General features: G+C 34.6%; 1 protein-coding gene across 1 annotated transcript in view; it reads left to right on the top strand.

Moving 5' to 3' along the window:
- Nucleotides 1-24896, top strand: part of Btbd8 (BTB domain containing 8) — an 83426-nt gene that overhangs the window by 478 nt on the left and 58052 nt on the right. Inside the window, exons 2-4 of the mRNA XM_027935262.3 lie at nucleotides 6304-6501; nucleotides 15689-15885; nucleotides 20567-20684. Coding sequence (XP_027791063.3) covers nucleotides 6304-6501; nucleotides 15689-15885; nucleotides 20567-20684 — 513 coding nt within the window. The remainder of the gene's footprint in view (nucleotides 1-6303; nucleotides 6502-15688; nucleotides 15886-20566; nucleotides 20685-24896) is intronic.

Raw genomic sequence — 24896 nt, forward strand, 5'->3', positions numbered from 1 at the left:
AAAATATTCTAACAAGGGGCAGGCTCTATTGTGTTGAAGACAAATCACTGAGGTCGGGGTGGATTCCTGTTAAGAGACATACAATTTTTTTTTTTTTAATTTAAGAAAGTAGTTGAAATTAGGCATATTTGTATTGTATTGAGGAAAGATAGAACAAATTACTGGAGACTTGGATTTGCCCTTTTCTGTGAGCTCTGCTGGAGCTCTCTTTTAAAAGGTTTACCAGGAATGCTTATATAGAAATACTTCCTGATTGCAACCTGGCTTTCCCTCTCCACCTAGAACACTCTATGGTTCCTACCAACTCCCATCTCCCAGGAGGACCCAAGAAAATGAAGGGTTGTCCCGAAGCTAGGCCTGTGAATATCTTCCTTAATCTGTAAAGAACCCATTTAAAGTCATCTCTCTTTATAAAGAAAATTAATTCAGCTAATCTCCATTACCTTTAAAACATTGTTTCTTGAACTTAAGTGTGCATCAGAATCACCTGAGGGGCTTGTTAAAACAGGTTGACTGGGTCCCAGCCCAAAGTTCTGATTCAGTTGGTCTGGGACCGGGGCCCCAAGGTTTTATAGTTCTGATAAGGACCAGGTGCTGCTCATTCTCTTGGTTGCAGTCCTACTTTGAGGACCACTGAACCAGAGTACACAGAATTACTAATAATAACTAGCAATTGTGCACCATTCTACATTTAAAAAGTGCTTTCTGAAAGAAACTCGTTCACACTAAAGATTTCCTATGGCAAGAATTGGAATTTTATTAAAGAAAAAAAAATCCCTTTAATTTTGGCCTATCTACCAGGGATACTACTTTGTATCCGCCAGTGGGGGACTGATATAAAAGAGGAAAAAATAAGAATGAAGCTGTTCTCTTCCTAAGGATAACTAAGGATGAGATTCTCCCTCTTTTTAGTGGCTTTATTTGTCTGGCTGTTTTGTGAGCCTTGAAGTGTCATGAATTTAAGAAAGGTAACACATCTAAATTAGATAAAAGAAATGAGGTGCCAGGTATGGTGGTGCACGTTTTTAATCCCAGCCGCTGGGGAGGCTGAGACAGGAGGATCATAGGTTCAAAGCCAGCCTCAACAACTTATGGGGGCCTTAGCAACTTAGTGAAATCCTGTCTCTAAATAAAATATAGAAAGGGCTGGGGATGTGGTTCAGTGATTGGGTGCCACTGAGTTCAATCCCTGATAACCCCCACCCCCAAAAGTGTAGTTGGTGAACAGTTTGTCTTCATCCTAATGGAATTGAGAATAGGACTCTAAACTCCCAAGTTCCAATTATAAGCAAAGAAAAATAGATGTGACAGTATTTTTTTAAACAACATTGAAAAACTTCATATACTTACCTAACCACCTTACATGCTAAGTTAATCTTCCCCAAGCACAGCAATATCACTGATTTATTCTACAAATATTAATGTAACATCTAGTTCCACTCATATATCCAGTCCTGTACTAGGTCATGAGGAATCAAAGATTAAGACATTGCTCTGGTGTTTGTGCTTACACTTTAGTGAGAGAGAGATGACTAAACAAAAGTGGTGGTGGAAGTAGGTTGAGGAAGGATTTATAGGGTGATAAATTTGAGTGAGCTCTTGGGGATTAAGAATTGAAATAAAGATTGGGAAGAAAGAACTAGAGGATGTTTAAACATGGTGGATGTGTCTTACACAGACAGAGATTTGAAAGAACTTGATTTATTTGTGAAAGCAAGTTATATTAGATTCTAGGTTACCTGAGCCAATGAGATAATGTGGAGAAGTGAAGAAAAACAGGAAATAGTTTCAGCAGTTAAAAAAAAAAAAAGATTAGATGCAGAACTGGAAAGTTGCTTGGGATATGACAATAACTGCATAATAAGACCATATAAATTCATAGACCATTGTTTGGGACAGTTTTATAAGAAAAAGCTAATATGTATTACCATCCTACTACTAACTAGATACTGGGCTTACGTGTAATGTTTTATTTATTTTTCTCATGAATCACAGTGAAGTAAGTCCTGTTATCATTCTCATTTAAAAAATTAAAGACACATTGTATGAACTTTATAGAAAAAGTAATAGAATAAGAACCTTGGAAGTCTGCCTCCAGAATCTTTAAAGTGACTTGCCCAGGATCACATGGGCAGAATATGAGCCATAACATAAACCCAGGCAGTCTGCCTTCTCTACAGTAGCTTTAGAAACTGATCTTCTAGTAACTTTGTTTCATCATATTTGCTTCTCTCCTCACCATTTCTTTTTCTTACTATACCATTGATTTGCTTCAGAATGCTCTTAAATGCCATTGGTTGGTCCCATCAACTGATGGCATCTAAGCAGGGTCCCTTCTGCTGGCATTGTCTTGCTTGACTACCACATTGGCTGAAGGCTAACTTTGGCTCAGTCCTTCATCTATTCAGATGTGATTAGGACATGAGGGCATGTGGTCCATACCAGTTCACATATAATTAATGAGTTTGTCACTTTATTAGAATATGGCAGATGATCAAAATGACAACATAGGAAGGCAAGTAGATACTCTAAGACTTGATAACAGAGTCTCTCTTTGTCTTTCTCCCTCTCTCTCTCTCTCTCTCATTTTTTTTTTTCTTTTTTGTGGTACTGGGATTGAACCTAGGGGCACTCTACCACTGAATTAGATCCCCATTCTTTTATTTTTTATTTTGAGACAGGGTCTTGCTAAGTTACCCATGCTGACCTTGAACTTATGAGGTCTCCTGCCTCAGCCTCCAGAGTCACTGGATAAGAGGCTTTCTTCTACCAGGGAAATGTTTGTAATGTATTCTGGAGGAAGTGGTATTTTAAAAATAGGAATTAAAATATTTAGATTTTGAATTTGAAAAAAGAAATTGGAAACTGACTAGTGAGATTTTATAGTAGTCAAGTGATAAATAACAGGTGACTGATTACATATTGGGTAACTAGGGAAGGGAAGAATGGAAGATGGCCCCAAATCTTAGGACATTTGAAATGGAGGTGTATAATGAATGCTTGGGAAGCTCTGTATTCAGAGACAATTGGAAATACATCTGGAGTTAAGATGGAACGTGCACTAGCAAATACAGATTAATGATTGCTGATATCACCAGCACCCAGTTACTCAGACCAAGGGTTAATCCCTTCATTTTGCCTTCTAGATCCAGTTGCTAACTCCTGCCAACTTTATTAATTCTAACCCCTCTTTCTTTTTTAAAAATATTTTTTAATATTTATTTTTTAGTTGTAGTTTAGTTGTATCTTTAATTTATTTATTCATTTTTATATGGTGCTAAGGATTGAACCCAGTGCCTCACCTGGGCTAGGTGAGCACTCTACTGCTGAGCCACAGCCCCAGCCCCTCTAATCCCTCTTTCTCAACCACTGATCCTCCCCTGGCTCCAATTCTTTACGTCATCTTCCTGCTGTTTAATAGTTGTCTCATCTTCATTCTCATTTTCTTCTAACTCTTTCATTACACAACTAACACGTGATTTGGTTGGGGGCTATACTGGGGATTTAGCCCAGTGTACTCTACCACGGAGGTACATACCCAGTGCTTTTTATTTTTTATTTTGAGATAGGGTCTTGCTAAATTGCTGAGATTGGCCATAAATTTGCATTTCCCTCCTGAGTTATTGGGATTATAGGTATGTGCCACCATGCCTGGCTAACAGGTAATATTTTGAAAAATAAACTTGCCTATGTTTCAAACTATTTGGTGACTCCCCTTCAACTGAAGAATATAGTTAAGCTGTTTGTCTCTCTTATTCATCCTTGTCCCTCAGCTTCATCCATCACCTTTAACCTTCTCAGTACTCTATGCAGACCATGTTGTAATTCCATGCTCACACTTAACTTTGTAAGGATTGTGGAGCCCAGGAACTCCCTCCTACTTTCCTTTATTTCTCTATGAGGTCTTAGTCTGTACTTGAAAAAAAATTGTGCTATTGAGTGTATCACACTCTGAATAATTTCAGGACTGGTTTCCCTACTATACTATAAATTCCTTGAGGGCAGGTATTATGGTTTAGTGATAACTGGGATTTTTAGCAGCAGTCTAAAATGTTTTAGTTAGACAATTCTATGATTCAACTATTTGTCCCCTCCAAAATTCAAGTTGAAATTTAACTGCCATTGTAGTAGTATTGAGAGGTGGGACCCTTAAGTGGCAATAAAGGCCATGAGGGTACCATCCTCATAGGTTATGAGGACTTATGTTCTTATAAAAGAATTTTCCCTCCTCTTAATTCTTCCTGCCCTCTTGCCTTCCACCATGTAATAATGAGTCGAGGAAGCCCTTGCCAGGCGTTGGCACCTTGATATTGGACTTGCCAGCCTATAGAACTGTAATCCATTAAATTTTTGGTATTCTGTTATAGCAGTATAAAGTGAACTAAGACAGGTTAATACAGTAGTTAGCAAAGAAATGAGGCGGAAAGAAGCTGGGTCTTGACAATCTTGAGCTTTTGCTTTTGCTTCAGTCTGCCCGCCCTCTAGGCTTTACTGTTACTTAAGTCAGTAACCCCTCTTCATGTTCAAGCCAATCTGAGTCAGAATTTGTTAGTTATAATGGTTACAGGATATACTCACAATAGATACAAGTGGTTTTATAAAATAAAAAGCACTATATTTCCACATTAATAATTTTTAAATATTTATTTATTTCTATGTTGTGTTGAGGATCGAACCCAGGGCCTCACACATATCAGGCAGGTGCTCTACCACTGAGCTACAGCCCCAGCTCCCACACTAATAAATTTTAACACAACATTTTTCTTTCATTTAACAAATACTCAGGAGTATCTCTTACAAACAGGAGATTCCCTAGTGATGGTGGTTTGGCTACCAGCTGCAGTGCTTCCTTATTCACTTGAAGAAGGGAGAAAATGGGTGGGAGAAAGGAACAAATTGAGTGTACAATTTGAGTTTTTTAATTAAAGTTTGAAAGGACAGCACATTTGTATAACTTTAAAATTACTTAGGAAAATAATATGATGAAAATATTGATCAAAATAAGACATGTTTGCTTATTATTTTCAAGATTTTGAAAGCTTTTGTGCTCTGAAATATTTGTTTTGAAATGTATGAAATATGATATGTCAAGAGCTTTGTAATGTTTTGAACAACTTATTAAAAAAAGAAAAAAAATTGTTTTGTTTAGGGTAAAATAGGATCTTTTAATAAACAGATATTGAACTCTTGCTGTATACTGAAGATATACAGTTTTTATCCTTGGGGAGTTCATTGTCTAATAGGGAGAACACACATAAAAATAATGATGCAATGGCAGAAGTGCTGTAATAAAGGTATGTACTGAATGTAATGGGATTAGAGGAAGAAGCCATTTGCTTGCTCTTGAGGGAGGATGAGTGTCATTGGCAACTTTCCAAGATGGATATCTTTACCCATTATTTGTATAGTCTATAGTGTACTAGTGTGATTGTCAATTATATCTTGCAATACAGAAGTCTTCTGAGAATACATACCTTGACAATTATATTGCTATAGTGAAATCAAGTATTGTTTCATATTTAGAGTGTAAGTATAATGGTTACTGCAAAAAGACAAAAGATTAAAAAGTTTCAATTTTTTATTTCTGTTCTTCCATTACTTTCTGTATGAATGAAATCAATAGGCTTTATCATAATTATGTCTCTATACTAGTAAAGGGATTTGAATGGGTTTACCCCTGAGTTCATAATTTTAAAAATAGATTACAGCATGACTAATTCTATTTGGGTGGATGGAAAAGGGCCTAAATGTCACATTCTTGACATCCAAGCTTGCATGTCAGACTTGGTAATTAACAATCAGAACAAAGTGTACCAGTTTCTAACCTGAATTGTCTATTGTTATGTTTGATTTGTTGGTGTTATTGGCCATTGACTTTTTTTGCTTCAATTTTGGTAAGATTTTTAAAAAGTTTATTCTTCTTAATAGTCAGCAACCATATTAACTTTGTGTTCTGTGTTTCAAAAAAAAATCTAAAGGAGGTACATTACATATGAAAGACAACGTAAGTATAAAATAAATTTTATTATTAGAAGGAATTAATTAAAATACATTTTGGAAAAAATGGTCTTATTCTTTTAGTGAAATTGCCTTTGTTTTTACTATAAATTCTTAGAACATTAGATTCTAAGCCAATATTAAGTAGTGTTCTTTGGAATGAAGTTAGAACAAACCTATTTTTACTATTAACTTATTTTGTTTCCTGTACATTTTAAAATTATGTTATTTTTAAATCTGCTTTATAAAAATTCTATATTTCTTAGCATCACTAATTAAACTATGATTCTATTTTATTCCTTATAGGCTTTTAAGGGAAGAAATCCATACAGATGTTACTTTCTCTACAGATTATACTTTGTTCAAAGCACACAAAGCAGTCCTTTTAGTAAGGGTTCCTGACTTCTATTTCCATATTATTGGACAGACATCAGACAGTATAACAAATCATGAGCCTATTCCTGTGGAGAATGTTGAAGCTTTAGAATTTAGAACATTTTTACAGTAAGTGCTCTTTTTTCCTATTACATTTAATTCTAATAAATAATTGGTATTTTTAAGCATGTATAGTGTGTGTATGTTTTCATTTCATTTATTTTCATCTCTTTAATAACCTGGAAAGGAAAATCTATTAATTTGAATTATAAATTACCATAGTAATTAGTATTAGTAGAATCTATTAATATCATAGGCTAATTATTAGTAGAAGCTCAGTACAGATTTAAGACTGATCCTGGCCTCCAGTTGTTGCTCAGTGGTAGAGTGTGTGCTTAGCATGTACAAAGGCCTAGGTTTGATCTCTAACACATACACATGCGCGCGCGCACACACACACACACACACATATATATATACATATATATATATACATATGCACACACACACATACACACAAAAGACTGATCTTAGGAGAGAAGAAATGAATGGTGTGCTCTCTGATAATTTGAATGAATTATTCTATGCTAGGGTGACACCATTGACATTTTGGTTTAGATACTTTTTTTTTGTTGTGGGGGCAGTGCTGTGCATTTTATGATGTTAGTTGTGCCGTCTTCAGACTTTGCTATATGTCCTCTGGGAGTTAGGTGTGTGTGGCTATTGAGAACCATTGGCACATACTGATTTATTAAATAGGGGCGGGGGTCGTGGCTCAGTAATAGAACACTCGCCTAGCATGTGTGAGACGCTGGGTTCAATCCTCAGCACCACAGCTACAACTACAGCTAAAAAAATATAAATTTTTTTAAAATAAAACTTTAAATAAATAGTTTATAAAATATATTAGATCATAACTGTTTTTATTCTCATGGCTTATGTCTTAGTTCATTTGAACTTCTAAAAAAGGAAGTACCTTAGTTCTGGTAACTTATAAACAACAGAAATTAATCACTACAGTTCTGTATTTTGGGAAGTTCTAGATAAAGGTTCCAACAGATTTTGTGTTTGATGAAGGCTACTTCCATATAGATGGCACCTCCTTTATGCCTTCACATGGCAGTTGTTATGGACAAACTCCCTCAGGTCTCTTAAAAGGGCATTAATACCATTCATAGGTTGGAGCCCTCAAGGCCTAATAATCATTCAATTGTCCCACCTTTTAATACCACCACATTGAATTAAGTTTCAACGTAGAATTTGGAGAACATAAGCATTAAGACCATAGCAGCTTTATGTGGTCAAAATTTTTGAAAATAGATCATCAGTTAAACTTTATAGTATTTGGGAGATTCGTGTGTTTGATGAACTTAGAAAATTCTCATCAACTAAATAATGAGAGAAACTAATTTAACTTAATCCCTTTCTGTACTTCATTTCTTTTTATTATTGAATAATATTCAGTTGTATATCACATTTTATTTATCCATTTATCAGTTGATGGTCATTTAATTTTTTTTTTTGGCTATTATGAATAATGCTGCCATGAACCTTTATGTACAAGATTTTGTGTGAATTTATGTTTTCATTACTTGTGGGTAAATATGTAGGAGTGAAATTTGGTAGGTCATATGGTAAGTCTATATTTAATCCATTGAGGAATTCCCAGACTTTTCTAAAATGGCTATACCATTTTACATTCCCATTGTCAGTAGATGAGAGTGAATTTCTCCATATTCTCAGCAACATTTATACCTCTGTCTTTTATTATAGTTATCCTAGTAGATATGAACTAGTATCACATTGTGGTTTCCATTTGTGTTTCCCTAATGTTAAGCATATTTTATATACTTATTTGCCATTTTAATATCTTTTTTTGGGACTGTTAAAGTTCTTTGCCATTTTTTAAATTGTGTTATTTGTCATAATTTTACTGAATATTCCTCATATTCTAGAATATTAGACTCTTACCAGATATATGATTTGCAAATATTTTCTTTCATTTTGTAGGTTGTCTTTTCACTTTCTTGATGGTGCCATTTGTGACATGAAAGTTTAATTTTTTTTTTTTTGTATTGGGCATTGAATTCAAGGACATTCTACCACTGAGCTTCACTTTCAGCCATTTTTATTTTTATTTTTATTTTTAAATTTTGAGACAGGGTCTTACTAAATTGCTGAGGCTGCCCTTGAACTTGCAATCCTCTTGCCCGAACCTCTGGAGTAGCTGGGACTACAGGACTTGCCACTGTGCCTACTATAAAGATTTACTTATATTTTCTTCTAAGGATTTTATGGTTTTATACTTTTGGCTCTTACATGGTCTAAGATCCATTTTGAGTTAATTTTTTTGTGTGATGTAAGGAATTATGTCCTACTTTATCCAAAGTTGTTTCAGCACCATTTTTTGAAGTAACTCTTTTACCACTGGAACATTTATACACCCTTGTTGAAAACCAGTTGTACATTGCTCTGGATTGAATTCTCTTCCTCTAAAATTTTATGTTGAAGTTCTAACCCTAATATGATGATAGTTGACGATAAGGTTCTAACCCTTATATGATGATAGTTGAAGATAAGGCCTTTGGTAATTAGATTTAGGTAATTTCATGAAGGTGGGGTCCTCATAAGATTAGTGACCTCATAAGAAGAGAGACCAGAGAGCTTGTGCTCTCCTTCTGTCACCACTCTCTGAAGACACAGTGAAATGGTGATGTCTGGAAGCCACAAAGAGGGTCTTTACCAGAACCCAACCATACTGGCACTCAGATCTTAGACTTCTGGACATCAAAACTATGTGAAATAAATTTCAATTATTTAAGCCACATAATTTATGGTATTTTGTTATGGTAACCTGAGCTGACTGATACACTCATAAATATAAGGGTTAATTTCAAATCTATTCCATTGGTATGTATATCTGTCATTATGCCAGTATCAATGGTCAGTTTTTGCTTTTCTGAGAAATAAAGGTGGATTATTGTGTCTTTATGTCCTGCATCATATTTTCTGATATGCCTTTTGCTTGTAATCAGAATCACATTGACTTTAGTGTAGAAAATTGTCTTTGGATCATTAAATTTTAACTATATGTGTGTGATTTGGCCTATTCTTCATTATATGTTCTGCCAGTTGGTAGAGTCATCTGTTTTTTTTTAAATATTTATTTTTCAGTTTTAGATGAACACAATATCTTTATTTTTATTTTTTTATGTGGTGCTTAGGATCAAACCCAGTGCCTCATACATGCTAGGCGAGCGCGCTACCACTTGAGCCACATCCCCAGCCCGTGTTTTTTTTTTTTTTTTCTTTTTTTTGAGTTATATGAAGCTCCTATAAGCAAAATGGAAAATTTGGAAATTGCCTACCTTTGATTTTTCTTGTTTTTTAGAACAGCATGATATACTATAATTTAAACAGATATTTTAAGTGTTATTTAGAAAATTATTATTTTCCAGTGTAGACCACAGGCCTTTCATTGAGAGTTCTAAATATCAATTTTAAAACATATACCTTTGGGGGTGCTGAGGATATAGCTCAGTGCTTGCCTCCCATGTACAAGGTGCTGGGTTTAATCCCCAGCACCATAAATAAATAAATAAATAAATAATTTTTTCCCCCTAGTAGATGGTACAGTGGAGTTCTTATGAAAACAGGCTTTGTAGTCAATCCAGGTCTACCGTTTCTAAGTGTATAAACTTGTACTAATCAGTTACCATTAGTTTTCTCATCTAAAAATGGCCATAATAATAATATCTACCTCATAGAGTTATTGTGAGGTTTAAGTGAAATAATTGTAAAGCACTTAGCACAGTAACCTGATATTTAATAAGCACTGAACAATTTTTTTTTCTTTTTTGGTAGTACTGGGGATTGAATACAGGGGCACTTTACCACTGAGCTTTATCTCTAGTTCTTTGTATTTTGAGAATGAGATCTTGCTAATTTGCCTAAGTTGGCCTTGAACTTGCAATTCACCTGCCTCAGCCTCCCAAGTCACTGGAATTACAGGTGTGTGCCACCTTACATTGCACACTGTACAAATTTTAATAAATTTGTTCATATTAGTAGCACTTTGAAATTATGCTTTTCTGCAGCTATTAAGTGCATGTTTAAAAGAAGATCCTGAGCCAGGAGCAGTGGTACATTTCTGTAATCCCAGCTACTTTAGCACCCTGAGGCAAGAGGATCACAAAATCAAGGCCAGCCTCAGCAATTTAGCAAGATTCTGTCTCACAATAAAAAATAAAAGGGCTGGGGATGTAGTTCAGAGGTAGAGTACCCCTGCGGTTAAATCTTAGTACTGTAAAAAATCAAATTAGTCAGTCAGTGAAGATCCTGGAAATAGCTTAAATTTTTCTACATTAGAGAGAGAGAAATCAGTGTTATTCTTTATTACATTAAAAGTGATGGGGAAAAAGATTAAATTAGAGGTAGAACAAGAGAGTGAAGTCAGTCTTAGATTTGGCATCAAAATAAGTATCTGCCTCCTTCTAGCTGTGCATTATCTTGTTTGATTTCTTTCAGCCTCAGTTTTCTCATTTAAAACAAGGAAGTTGGAGTAGCTGGCCTTGTACTTCATAGCATTTCACAGTGCTATATTTTAAGCAGTTAATCGTATTCTATTTTATATTAGGTTAGTCATGTATGTCTGTGGTTATGTAAGCTCTTTGAGAATAGATTGTCTCATTGATGTGCACATCCAAATGATACCTAGTATCTTATACATAGAAAGTGCTTGTGATGTGCTCTCTGTTAGCAGATTGTGTTGAAAATTGACTACATTAAAATAGTGCATAAGGAGAGTATTACAATGGAAAATAGATATTAAATTTCTTTTAGTTAAAGCTGATAAAATAGATTTTTTAATTTTTGCTATATGAAATTCAGTTCTTTGTAAGTTTCTTTAGTTCATATCCTTTCTCTTGAATCAATAAAGATTTTTTATGTTGCTACTTATTCTACAATAATTCCTTTCGTGTATACTTGAATTAGAGTATGAAATATAGTTTTTGAAAAGTTGTTTTATATGCAGTGACTTCAGATAGGCTCAAATGTCAGTGGAAAATAGTGCTTGCTTTATGACTTCATGATTAAAATTCAAGTGAAGATCATAAAACTCTTTGATTTCCCCAGAAGACTTACCATTGTTATTATGTCTGTATGTATGAGAGGGAAAGATGAGGGAGGACTTTGAATTTTCAGTTTAACATTAATAACTGGAAGATGCTATAATAAAGTATCAGATAAACACATAAAACAACACAGGACAGCTTTCTTAGGTGGTGGCTATTTTCTCTTTTCATTCCTTTTATTACTCAGGCTGGAAATGGGTAGAATATATGTCTTCCTTGTATTAACTATAACTTGTGTATTTTTTTCTTTGGGTACTGAGAATTGAAGCAAGCACGTTGTGCCTGTTAAGTCTGCACTCTACCACCTCCAGCCATGTATTTTATTTATTTTTGAGACAGGACCTCAGTATGTTGCTCAAGCTGGCCAAAAACTCCTGGGCTCAAGTGATTCTCCCAACTCAGTTGCAGGCCTATGCCAGTGCACCTGTTTTCAGCCATGTATTCTTGATGCCTTGGTATTTGGAGTCTTACAAACTAACTGGGGAAAGAATTCCCCTTCCAGAGTTAACTTGTTCTTAGAGATAATAAATGACTTGCCTGTGAATACATCTTTTATATGCAAATCAGACAATCTTGAGTCCATATACCCACCCATACACCTTCCTCCATCTAATTCTTACACTCCAGGAGACAATATTCCTCTACCCTGATCACCCCAGGGTCAGGTATCAGACAACTGGGGTGATCAGGGTAGAGGAATTCTACCTGTATATAGCTAGAAGCTTGACAACATTATTTAACTATGTAATCCTAATCCTGTTCAGTTACTCACCTCACCTTGCTCATTCCTTCCTAGGAAAACCACAATAATGGCTTTTGAGGGCCTGAGTTTGATCCCCAGTACTGGAAGACAAAAAAAAAAAAAGCCTTTGTCTGTTTTTTCCTGTTCCTTCTCCCTCCTAACCAAATCTGTTGCTTTTTCCCATGTGGCCCTGCATAGCATGGTTCACTCCCCACCTTCTGAGAGTTGTAAATTACAGATTATCTTTTCAGTAGCAATAATTTCCTGATCTGTCTGCCTCACTATACCTGAACAAACCCCAAATCCCTGGTACAGTTTAAACCACATATGAATGTCATTGCTGCCTTCAGACCATTCTTCCCCCTTATTCCTAAACTCCATGTCTTTGAATCTCATTTACTAGTCCATATACCACTAGGTGGTCATCCATAGACCTCCAGGTCAATACTCCTCATTCCTCAAAGTTTTTGGCTACTGACTTTTGTCAGTTTCTCTATAACACAATTCTTGGTAATTCCAATTGCTGCATAGATAATGCTTCCACTAACTTTGCCTCTCAGTCCCCTTAATTGCTATCTTACAGTTTTCTTCTTTACCTAATTTCCCAGCACAACCCAGTGTTAGTGTGTGAGAACCAGCTCCAAGGTGTCATGAAACCAAAGAGAGAGGCAAATAGACTTAGAATTGTACAGAGTGCAATTTATTGAGGCACTTACTGATGGAAGCATGATAAATAGCAATAGCAAGACCAGTTGGAATCCTGCAGTTTGGGTCAGAAAGAGAGGTTAGGTTAGGACAAAAGTGACTTCATTCTAGCTGTAATATACCTGGTTTATCGTAAGATAATATCAAAGAATTAGGAACATCCTTGGAGCCAGGGCCCACTCAAATAATTTTGTTTATTTATAGTTTGCTGGGGAACTATAGAGGAAAAACTGACTAGGATTATTCTGGGAGTGATATGAGTTTATGACTCAAGATAGCTATAGTCATTCAAGCTGAATTCATATACCTCAACTATTCACTACCATGTCAAATTGTAACTCATGTCATTACCAATAGCTGACTCTATAATCTCTATTCTAAGCATCTCACTCCCTAATTTCTACCTCCTATCTTTCTAACCTACTCCTTTTAGGACTCCAGCTGTAATGATTCATTATTTTAGTGCATTTTCTGTTGCTCTTACAGAATACCTGAGACTGGGAAATTTATAAAGAAAAGAGGTTTATTTGGCTTATGGTTTTGAAAGTTCAAGAGCATGGTGCTGGCATCTGCTTGACTTCTAGTGAGAGCCTTGTGGTAGAAAGTGGAAGAGAAGTGAGTGCAGGCAAGGAGAGGCACATGTATGAGAGAGACCAAAGGGAGGTACAAGGCTTGCTTTGTAATAACCCACACATGATAACTAATCCAGTCTCTGAGGAAAGACATTATTGATGAGGGCAGTTTCCCTATTACCTAGTTACCTCCAAAGGCCCCACCTGCCATATTGGGAATCAAATTTCAGCATGAGTTTTGGTGGGGACAAACCATATCCAGACCATCGTATTCATCAATTCCACCAGGATCTGCAGTTAATCTTGCCACATTTTTAGTCTCTGATTCTCTTATGTTCTCATTTCTTTTCTGTCTTGTCTTAAATTCCCTTTGGCTGTGATTATATCACTCCCTTTACATACAGCCTGAATACCTTGTCCCATTGGAATTTGTTTTATTTACATGTCAAAACTGCAAATCTTATATCCAACCTTTTGACTACTCCACTCTTGCTTCCGCACAGCTGAATGTGGCTGGAAAAAACACACACAGCCATGTTTGTCAGTCATGTTTGTCAGTCAGTCTTTAAATTTATGGCTGTGAACATCAAGTGATGACTGTTAATTCTATGTGGTTTTGGTCTTCTATTCTACTTATATGTACAACATTGATTTTCTGTGCTTGACCACTTCTGACTTCCTGAGATAAATCCCACTTGGTTATTGTGCAGAATCCTTTTTTTTCTTTTTTTAAAAGAGAGAATTTTTTTGATATTTATTTTTTAGTTTTCGGTGGACACAACATCTTTATTTTTATGTGGTGCTGAAGATCGAACCCAGTGCCACGTGCATGCCAGGTGAGCGCAGTACCACTTGAGCCACATCCCCAGCCCTTGTGCAGAATCCTTTTTATAAGTTGCTGGATTCACTTTGCTTTTTTTTTTTTTTTTTGAGGACTTTTTCAGTGTTATCAGTAAGGAATATGAGTCTGTTTTTGTTTTATTTTCCCATTCTGATGTCTTTTTCTGGCTTTTTTCAGGTAATACTGGCCTCAGACAACAAGTTAGGAAATGTTCTTTCCTCTCATGTTTTTTTTGGAAAAGTTTGTGAAGGATTGATTAGTGTTAATTCATTAAATGTTTGGGGGAATTTACCAATGAAACCAGATGGCCCTGGGTTTTTTTTTTTTTTGTTTGTTTTTTTTTTGTGGAAGTTTTTGGTTACTAATTCATTCTCCTTATTTTTTATTTTATTTATTTTTTATTATTTATTTATTTATTTTTATTGGTTGTTCAAAACATTACAAAGCTCTTGATATATCATATTTCATACATTAGATTCAAGTTGGTTATGAACTCCCAATTTTACCCCAAATACAGATTGCAGAATCACATCAGTTACACATCCACATTTTTACATAATGCCCTATTAGTAACTGTTGTATTCTGCTACCTTTCCTATCCTCTACTATCCCCCCTCCCCTCCCCTCCCATCTTCTCTCTCTACCCCATCTTCTGTAATTCATTTCTCTCCTTGTTTATTTTCCCATTCCCCTCACAACCTCTTATATGTAATTTTGTATAACAATGAGGGTCTCCCTCCATTACCATGCAATTTCCCTTTTCTCTCCCTTTCCCTCCCACCTCATGTCTCTGTTTAATGTTAATCTTTTCTTCCTGCTCTTCCTCCCTGCTCTGTTTCTCCTTATTTTTTAAAGGTCTACTCAGGTATTCTGTTTCTTCTTGACTCAGGTTGAGTCAAGAAGGGAGGTGCAAGGCTTGCTTTGTAATAACCCACACATGATAACTAATCCAGTCTCTGAGGAAAGACATTATTGATGAGGGCAGTTTCCCTATTGTAATTTATATCTTTCTGGGAATTGTTCATTTCCTCTAAGTTATCTAATTTTTTTTGCATTGTATATTACATTTAACACTAAAAAATTTTATAGACTACTTTTCAAATTTTGTATATTTTAGATTTACCTTTCCAAAGTTATTCCAGAACTAAAAGGATTTTAAAGTTATGTTTAATACATATATAATTATTATATGTATATTTTATTATGTATAACACACATATACATATATGTAATATATGAAAGCATCATATTGGGAAACTAGCTTTTTCTTTTTAAGACTCACCCTTATTTTAATTAATATTTTTAAAATTTTGTCTTTTAGGATTGTATATTCATCAAACAGAGACATAAAAAACTATGAAGAGGAAATTTGTAGGAAAATGAAAGCAGAAAGTGGGATACTACAAAAGAAACTTGACTTCAATTTTCAAAAGTGTAAAAATTCATCTGATTATTCTCTTCAGAAGCATGAAATTTCAGAGGATATTAATGATCGAGATGACAGTTTAATTTCTAATGGTGAGGTATTTTTGGTGGATTTTTAGAACATTTTATAGCCATGAAAATAATTATAATCTGATATAATTAGAGAAAATCAAACTTCAAAAACTGCTCTACTGATATATTTTTAAAAATAAGCATAGAGAAGTGAATATACTAGTGTGATCAATTTTGAGTTTCCCCAAGTACTTAGAGATAAGGTTATTATGAATAAATCCATTTGAAATTCACAGTTTTCTTTTTAATACTGAAACCTCTACATGTCATTGTCCTTATTTTGTTCTGTACTAATAAAGAATTTTTTGAATTATAATATACGCTTTAAAAAAAACATCAGGGAGCACAAAAATTGCTGTTATAAAAAAAAAAAGATAGTAACCCAATAAAAATGGCAGCTTAGTTTTATATCAAATGGTTAAGAAATACATAACTGTTACAATTCATATGACAATTTACCTTAAAAAAGACCTTAAGATTGCTTGTGGAAGTAGGTGTTAGAAGGATTGAAGCTTGTGAGTTGTTGTGAATTGGTAGAAAGAGGATATAATTAGATACATAAATATACGGACAGGAAACCTGATGTCTCTGGATCATATGTATTATAGAATATTTTAGTGCCAGATCATATGTATTACAGAATATTTTAGTGCCAGTTCTCAGACATCAGATTCCATGAGACAATGAAGTGAGTGCCTATTGTTACCCTATCTGTAGAGTAGAATTGCACCACAGAAAAGGAATACCAAACTAAGTTTTCCAGGTTGCTTGCCTATCTGCCAGTCATCCTCTCCAGAGAGATGGAGAGGAAGAGGGAAACACCAACTTTGGCTTTGGAAGGTAAACAAATCTTCCTTAGGGGAGAGAGGGGAAGGTAGTTTGACTACCTTGGAATGTAAGGAAATGGCTTCCTAGAGAGGCATGTCTCTAAGTCCATCTGGAGCAATATATTACTTCTAGATTCCAAGGAATGTTGCAGCTTAATCATCTTAAGCCAAGTTTACCAGTGCTTTTCTCAGAAAAGTCAGACTGTGCAGACACAAATATTGATAGAAGATTGTGTCCCAAGAGTTACCTGAAATCAGAGACAAAATTTTAACACTAGGTATGAATGAATGGATATGGCTCATAACATATAAAGCAAACTGAGATATCTGGTAGATATTTAGGTGTGTGCATATATGCTTTGTATATTATTACATGGCTTGATTCATCTGGGTACAGTCTTTGGCATTGATATTGAAGTGTTTTTTATATATGAAATTGCACCTAACAACACTCAAAATTTAGTTATACTAAAATTGAACCCTAAAATATTGTGTAAAGATGTTATAGCAGAATTTACTACATATGAAAATACCTGTTAACTAAAGGGTCTTATTACTGATGTTTTGTGCAGCAGCAACTATCACCACCAAACTAATTTAATCTTGGTGAGAGTCCTTTTATGTTACATTCATTGTATCTATGAATAAATGATTAGGCAGTCTAGGCTTTGAAGTATTTATTAATATCATTTGGTCTCATGTAACCCTAAGAAGTAAGTGGTTGCAGATTGATTTTTTTCAGTAAGGACTCTTATACCCACAAAACATAAAGGACTTTCTCAAGGCCATACAGAGCAATTGATAAGCTGGTAGTTGATAGACATTTTTCATGCTTCTAGTGTAGAGCTCTGCCAGTGGCCCCACAGCAGCCTTTTAAAGTGGCAAAACAAGTAAGTGTACGTAAAAAGAGCTTATTTACTCATCTACCCCCATTATTTGACTTGCTTTCTCCATCTCTCAAAAAAAAAAAAAAAAAAAAAAACAAAACTCCATGCTTACCAGTAATCTGCCAGTTGCCAATTTAAGACACGTTTGGTCCACATCTTCTTAACCCCCTTGCAGTCTTTCATATTAGTGCTGCTCTCCTTGAAACTTCTGTCTTCTAAATTCTGATCTCTAGATTTTCCTTCTTGACCACTCCTCATTCTTCTTCACTGATATATCTATCATCTTTCTGTTCCTTAAATAAATGGTATTCTCATTTTTTTCTTGAGCTTTATATCTAACTATTGACTAGACATAGCTGTTTAAAAATACCTTAAATATTTCAAATTTAACCTATTACATACTGACTTAATCACCTCCCCCCTTTAAAAATCTATCTTTTTATTTTTATTTTTTTCAGTGGAAAGTACTGAACCCAGGGACTCTTTACCACTGAGCTACATTACCAGGCCTTTTTAATTCTTTGTTTTGTGACAGGGTCTGCTAAGATGCTGAGGCTGCCCTTGAACTTGTGAGATTCTCCTGCCTCAATCTCCCAAGTAGCTGGACTAAGGCTTATGCCACTGTGCTTTTTCTTTTTCTTTTAGTTTTGTCTTTCCTCCCTCTTTCTTCCCTCCTTCATTTCTTCCTTTTATAGTGCTGAGTATTGAAGCCAGGGGTCTCACATACTAATCTGCCACCCCATCCCCTTCATATTTTATTTAAGATAGGGTCTCACTAAGTTTCTGAGGCTGGCCCTTGAACTTGTGATCATCTAGCCTCAGACTCCTGAGTAGCTGGGATTAGAGGCTTATGACAGATGCAAATGGAGGCAGAAATTCCAAGTTTTTTACATTTGCAGGACCAAGTGAAAAATTGGTATTTTCAGCAAAAGCAGCCTCTAAGTCATTGTTATCGTAACAGGGAGCCAGATGTCATGGGGCCTTCTGAGACATTGTTGAAAACTTTAGTTTTTATTCTAAAAGAAATGGAGTGAGACATAGAGGGTTTTGAACTTGGATGGATTAAAATATGAATTGCATTTTTAATGCAGTTTTGGAAGCTTTGTTAAAAATAGATTGTGGAGGTTAAGAATAGGAGAACAGTTGAAAGATGCTGGTGGCTTGGACTAAAGTATAGGAGTGAAGGTGTTGAGTAGTAGTTGGATTCTGGATCTCTTTTGATAGTAGAGCCAACATTGGCATTGTAATATATATTTCAGGTTTGTAAATTTGTTTAGTGGGAATCTGTTATGAGTGAATGAACCTTACCAGATATACTAATTAAATAAAGTTTTCTAGATTGTCGAAGTATGACATACAATTGTTAAAAGAAAATCTTTAGACAAAGTAAATCTGAGTTATTTGAACAAGAAACATTAATGAATTAATCAGCTCTCAGAATCAGAAGAGGTTCAGAAGGGTCTACTCTACCACATTGACAGTAGTTATTTATAGACAGAACATGGAAGTAAAGTACAGAAATAGCTTGATGGACTACAGTTAGGCCTTTGTCTTAATGGACATGATCTAAGTTGTTGACTACTTGTGATTAGATGACATGTCACTACTTGTCTTTCTTTTCTTTCTTTCCTTCCTTCTTCCTTCTTTCTTTCTAGTGGAAATTGAACCCATGGATGTTTTACCACTGAGCCATACCCTAGTTCTTTAAAAAAAACTTTTTTTTTTTTTTTTTTAAATTTTGAGACAGGGTCTCACTAAGTTGAATATGCTGGCCTCTAACTCGAATTCTGCAGCTTCAGCCTTTCAGGTTGTTAAGCATGAATCATTGACTTCTGCTTCTGTTTGGCTGAGCTCTGGCTATTACCAAAAATATATACTCCTAAGTTAGGTTGCAGTTTATTATGTAAGAACTCAAAGGGTGAATACAGTATGAAGTCAAATGTTAATTTAGCACAGTGTAGTTTACACACACACACACACACACACATACACACATGTATACACACGTACACACATGTACACACACACACACACACAGTGATATACAGTGATGAGCCATGATATACAGTATAGCATTTTTTCCTTCTTATGTATACATGTTTTATATTTCATTTCCTACTACCTAAATGATGAATCTTTTGAAGAGAAAAAATTTTTAAATACTTATTTTCTAGACCTCTTGTTTCCAGTACTAATCTCATGGTAAGTTCTCTAATAACCCACTGATTTCAGTTGAATTTCTTTCAGTTTACATATCAGTCTAGCCATATTGTCATAAAGTAAGGTGTTTTGTCAGCTTTCCATCATTATAATGAACTACATGAGATAATTAACTCATAAAGAGAAATGGCTTATTTGACTAACAGTTTTGGAGGTTCTAGTTCAATATCAATCAAACCAATTACTTTGGGCCTCTGGTGGGTGTGCCAGATGACAATGGTGGGAAGTACCTGTCAGAATAAACTGCTCACCTCATGGCCAAGAAGTGAAAGAGAAAGAGGCCAGGGTCCCACAAATCTCCTTCAAGGACATGTCTCCAATGACTTAAAGACTTCCCACTTAGCCCTACCTCTTGAAGGTCTATAACACTTCCAATAGCACCACCCTGGGGACCACGCTTCTAACATATTGACCTTTGGGGGACATTCAACTTCAAATAGGGAATGGGAAGGAATTAAATAGTGGAAAGGAATATCAAAATTGGAAAAATGTCAAACTTTCATGAATTAAATTCATTTTGGGCATAATTTTGTGATATTATGCTTATATGTGTATCTATTTAAAGGCATATCTATATTTAAGTATAAATGAAAATACATATGTCAAAGTAGAGAGTGTAGATGATTTAAAATTCTTTTATTTTAATTTACCACTGTTTAAGCAAGTTGAGATAATTATGTAAGAAAACTTGCTAATATTAAAAAACAAAATTTGGGGATATTTATAACATTAAAGAAACTCATTTAGTCTTATTTTTGTCTTTTAAAGATAATTATGACTTGGAACCTGCATCTGAATTAGGAAAAGACTTATTGAAGCTTTATGTGAAACATTGTTGTCCAGATATTGATATTTATGTTGATGGAAAAAGGTTTAAAGCTCACAGGTAAGTAGATGTGATTGATTTGGTGTGTTGGTTGTGATATTGGAGTATAGAAGAGTGATTCTCATTTTCTAATACAATGGTTTTCAAGCTCTACTCCATGTAAGCTATAGTGATTCCACAGTGACTCCTCAGGAGTCTCTGATAGGGGAAAATTTGGGGTATCAAACCTGGATTTCCCGCCTGCAGGATCATATATGCACACATGGGTTCACCCAGATGTGCACGTGCACATTTCAGCCAGGCCAGATCTCATCTATTCTTTGCATTGGACATAAACCTAAGATTTCATCAATTTCATTAGATGAAAATGTTTTGTTGCTTGAAATGGGTTTGAAAGCCACTGTCACAGAAAATGTAGTTAATGCAGTTTTTAATTTTATAGACATTGTAGTATTAAGAATGGTTATTTCTATGTGAATGACATGTATTTTCTCTGAATACATTTTGGCACAAATTCTGTGATACAAAATAGAGGATTCTCATAAATAGCATTGATTAGGAGGTTTAATACTTCAGAGTACTTTTTAAAAACCCTGTTCTGCTTTAAAACTGGGTTGCTTATACATTCTAGTTTTTTAGATTTCAAATTAAAATCTGCTGCCTGTTTAGGTTAGGCTCTTTTGATTGCAAGTCACTAAAATCTGCTTAAAAGAAGAAAAAATTTCATAGGAAATCCAGATTATCTGTTGGAACTCAAGGTAAATAAGTACAGCTGGGTCTTACTAGTAGCTAGAATCAGAACCAGAAATCTGAAGAACCCAAACAGTACTCCTTCCATCTGTTTGTATTTTAAATATGAATGTTTATAAGTTATTCTGATGCTCTTAAGAGGAAAAACTAGACTATTTGCAATAGCAAGGAGCAATTTTCTAGGTTCAAGCATCCATAGCCCTTAATTACATTAGCAGTAGGTTTAGATTACAGGACTCTACCAACTTAGAATTTATGCTGGTTTTTCCAGTTAATTGACAGCACACATTGCCAAATTCTAGGATTAACGGTTTGAACCAGACTATTTATTATTAAAAATTTGAAGTTTTCTCTCTGGGAATATGTATTTTATAAATCTGTGTACATACATAGACTCTTTTTTTTCTAATTCTTATGAAATCCACATTACATATAGTAAAATATAAAATGTAATATGAGTTAATCCATATATTTTTATGAGTACATTTTCTAAATCAAATCATGATGTGTGTGTGCGCACGTGTCTCTTTTTTACCAACATAATTTAAGATTTTATTTAATTTTATATCCAGATTTTTCTTGAGACCATATGTGCATTCCACCAAAGTTCTGCTTATATAACCTTAAAGCTATGCTGTCATACAAGGAAGGCCGGACCCTGTGACCATTTGCAATTTGTCCTCAGTGTCTATATTTGGCTTTTCTCTGTGTGCTGTTTAAGAATGAGCTAACAGAACTGTGTTTTAGGAGCAGGATCCAGAATATTAGGTTTGTATTCCAGAACAATACTTGCTCACTTTCTGGTTTGTTTTGTTTACCTCGCAGTGAAAAAAGAAATTCATATTAACTAGGAAGGCAATTTCCTGAGGAGAATTTTAAGTTCTGACTACTTTATGGCCCTTATGTAAGTTACAATAGCAAATTCTAAATCACAAGGTTACCTTTGTAGTTCAAACTTGAGCATCTCTGTTTACTGCATAATAATTTTATTATGTAGTTCAAGGAATACTAGGTCATAGTTCAGAAAATACATATTGCTATAAACCCGCATATTCTTCTAAAACCCAACATCAGAACTTTTTTTTATACCTTTATTTTATTTATTTTTACGTGGAGCTAAGGATCAAACCCAGTGCCTCACATGTGCTAGGCAAGCACTTCACCACTGAGCCACAACCCTAGCCCAACATCAGAACTTTTAAAAATACTTCTTGTTCTAGATGATCATTATCAGCATTTTTCACATGACTGCTTTAATTGTTTTCAATTATATGTACTCATATATTAAAAGATCCATGCAAAATTTATGATCTTAATTGTATTCAGTTAAGGTTTCAACATTTAAATCAGTCCAGTTTGATAGTTTAATATGTTTAAATTGTTATGGAAACTTAGGAATTTACTCTTCTACTGAGTTAATCGTTTTCTGATGCTCAAGTTGCTTACTTAAACACATCTCTAATAACCTAATTCTTCCAAGATTATCTTTCCATTTGCACTGTCCTTCTTTACCTGATCCTGACTTCAATGTCTAGAGCATTTTATATACTTAAAGGCAATCTGATGCCAATCACTTGTTGATAGTGGTACACGTAAGCCATATTGGTTAACAGTGATTGATTAAGTGTGTGTGGACTGTGAGCCAGTCTTCCTGGGTTTTAATTTCAGCTTCACTAATATTAGTTGCATGGATTTGAGTAAGCCATTTAACTATTCATTTTGTATCCTCATCAAAGATGGGAATTATACAAGTACTTATTTCATGAGGTGATTATGAGGGTTACTTATTATATATACTTAAACAGTTTGAACAGCACCTGGCACATAGTACCATATGTGTTAGCTGTCATCACAATTACAGTGGATAGGCCTTTAATACAAGCTTTTGGGCAGATAGTAGCAACAGCCTCTATGCCCATTATTTATAAGGAGCAAGCAGTGAAACATGGTTTGAATCACTTGCATTTCTCCTTAATCCAAAGAAGAATAGGTTAGCAGTAGACCTCTAAGGAAGGCCACACTTTACCACACTTTTCTCCCTCTAAATAGGCCTTACCCTCTCTAAAATATAACTTCTTCATGCTTTCCTTCATCTTTGTCTTTATTTATCGCCAACACTTCTACTCGAAGCAGAAATGAAGAGAGCTCTCTTTGTTTAGAGGTTGGAGGATTATAATAAAAGATTGTCTTGCCAGTTGCACTAAGGATCCCTTAGTTTTTTTAGATCCCAATTATTAGTTATGTTTCTACTTTTCTGAATATTGTATTCTGGAATTGTGCAGTACATTATCCCTTGTTGTAGACCTCTGTAACATTATCTTCCTATCTGAATTCCTGTCCTTTACCAAGTGAATACCATCAGAATAGTGTACATTTCTCTTGGCTTGTATTTCCTCTTGTCACCTTTAGTCTAACCCTAAGTACCTACCTGATCTATTGCATTGCTGATCTCCTATTTTATAATGTGCTTTATTATTTTAATATTTAGTGAGACAAATTGAATGTTATGTTTTTAAGATAATTTATTTGTTGCACTCTACATTCTGTAATTAAGATCGTCCTTATTGAAAAAGGTAGTGATTCCTAATTTTATCTTGGTAATATTCAAGATCTGGTATTCCTTTCTTATCAGTGCCTAATATTATACTACTAAACATTCACTCATTGGGCTAATATGCTGTTAAATCTCCCTGTATAATGTAGGTTTCTGTGAATATTTAGCAAATCAATATAGTGTTAGAAGATCAGTGTTGTAGTCTGGATAATGCCACAATCTATATGTCCTTGAGTATACTGGCTGAAAAGTTTTTTAGAAGTAGCAGAGCTTAGTAATTGTGAAGTCAGCCTGAGTTTGCATTCTATTTTCACTAGTTAATAATTTGGGGGATTTACTTAATCTCTCTAGTCTCAATTTCTTTATTTGTACAACAAATAATAATAGTAATTATAGCATAAGATGGCTGTGAGGATTGAATCAGATAATGCACATAAAGTACTTAGCATACCTAAATGTGTCTGCCGTATTGTAAGTTTTCAAAAGTATGTATTATTTGCTATAAGTGTATGTTAGATATCCATAAAAGAGACATAACATTGCCTGTTCTACTTTGTCTTATGTCAGGAGTCAACAAACAATGACCTAAATGTAGTAAGTGGATTGTTTTTATATGAAAAAGCAAAAAACAAAGAAGAATATGCAATAGGGACCTGAAAAAAACCCTGAATATTTATAGTCTGGCCCTTTGAAGAAAAAGGGTCAAATGGATTCTGTATTCAAATTACTTCATAAAAGTTTTTATTCTCTTATAGAAATTTGAACTAACAATAATGTATAAACATATAGATTTTGCAAGAAAGATGAAACTTTAATTAGCAAACCCACATTTAAAAAGAGATTGATCTGGAGCTGGGTTTATGGCTCTGCCATAGCACACTTGCCTGGCATGTGTGAGGCACGGGGTTTGATTCTCAGTATGCATATAAATAAATAAAATAAAGGTCTGTCAACAACTAAAAAAATTT

The sequence above is a fragment of the Marmota flaviventris genome, chromosome 10, assembly GCF_047511675.1.
Source record: "Marmota flaviventris isolate mMarFla1 chromosome 10, mMarFla1.hap1, whole genome shotgun sequence".
Classification (NCBI taxonomy): domain Eukaryota; kingdom Metazoa; phylum Chordata; class Mammalia; order Rodentia; family Sciuridae; genus Marmota; species Marmota flaviventris.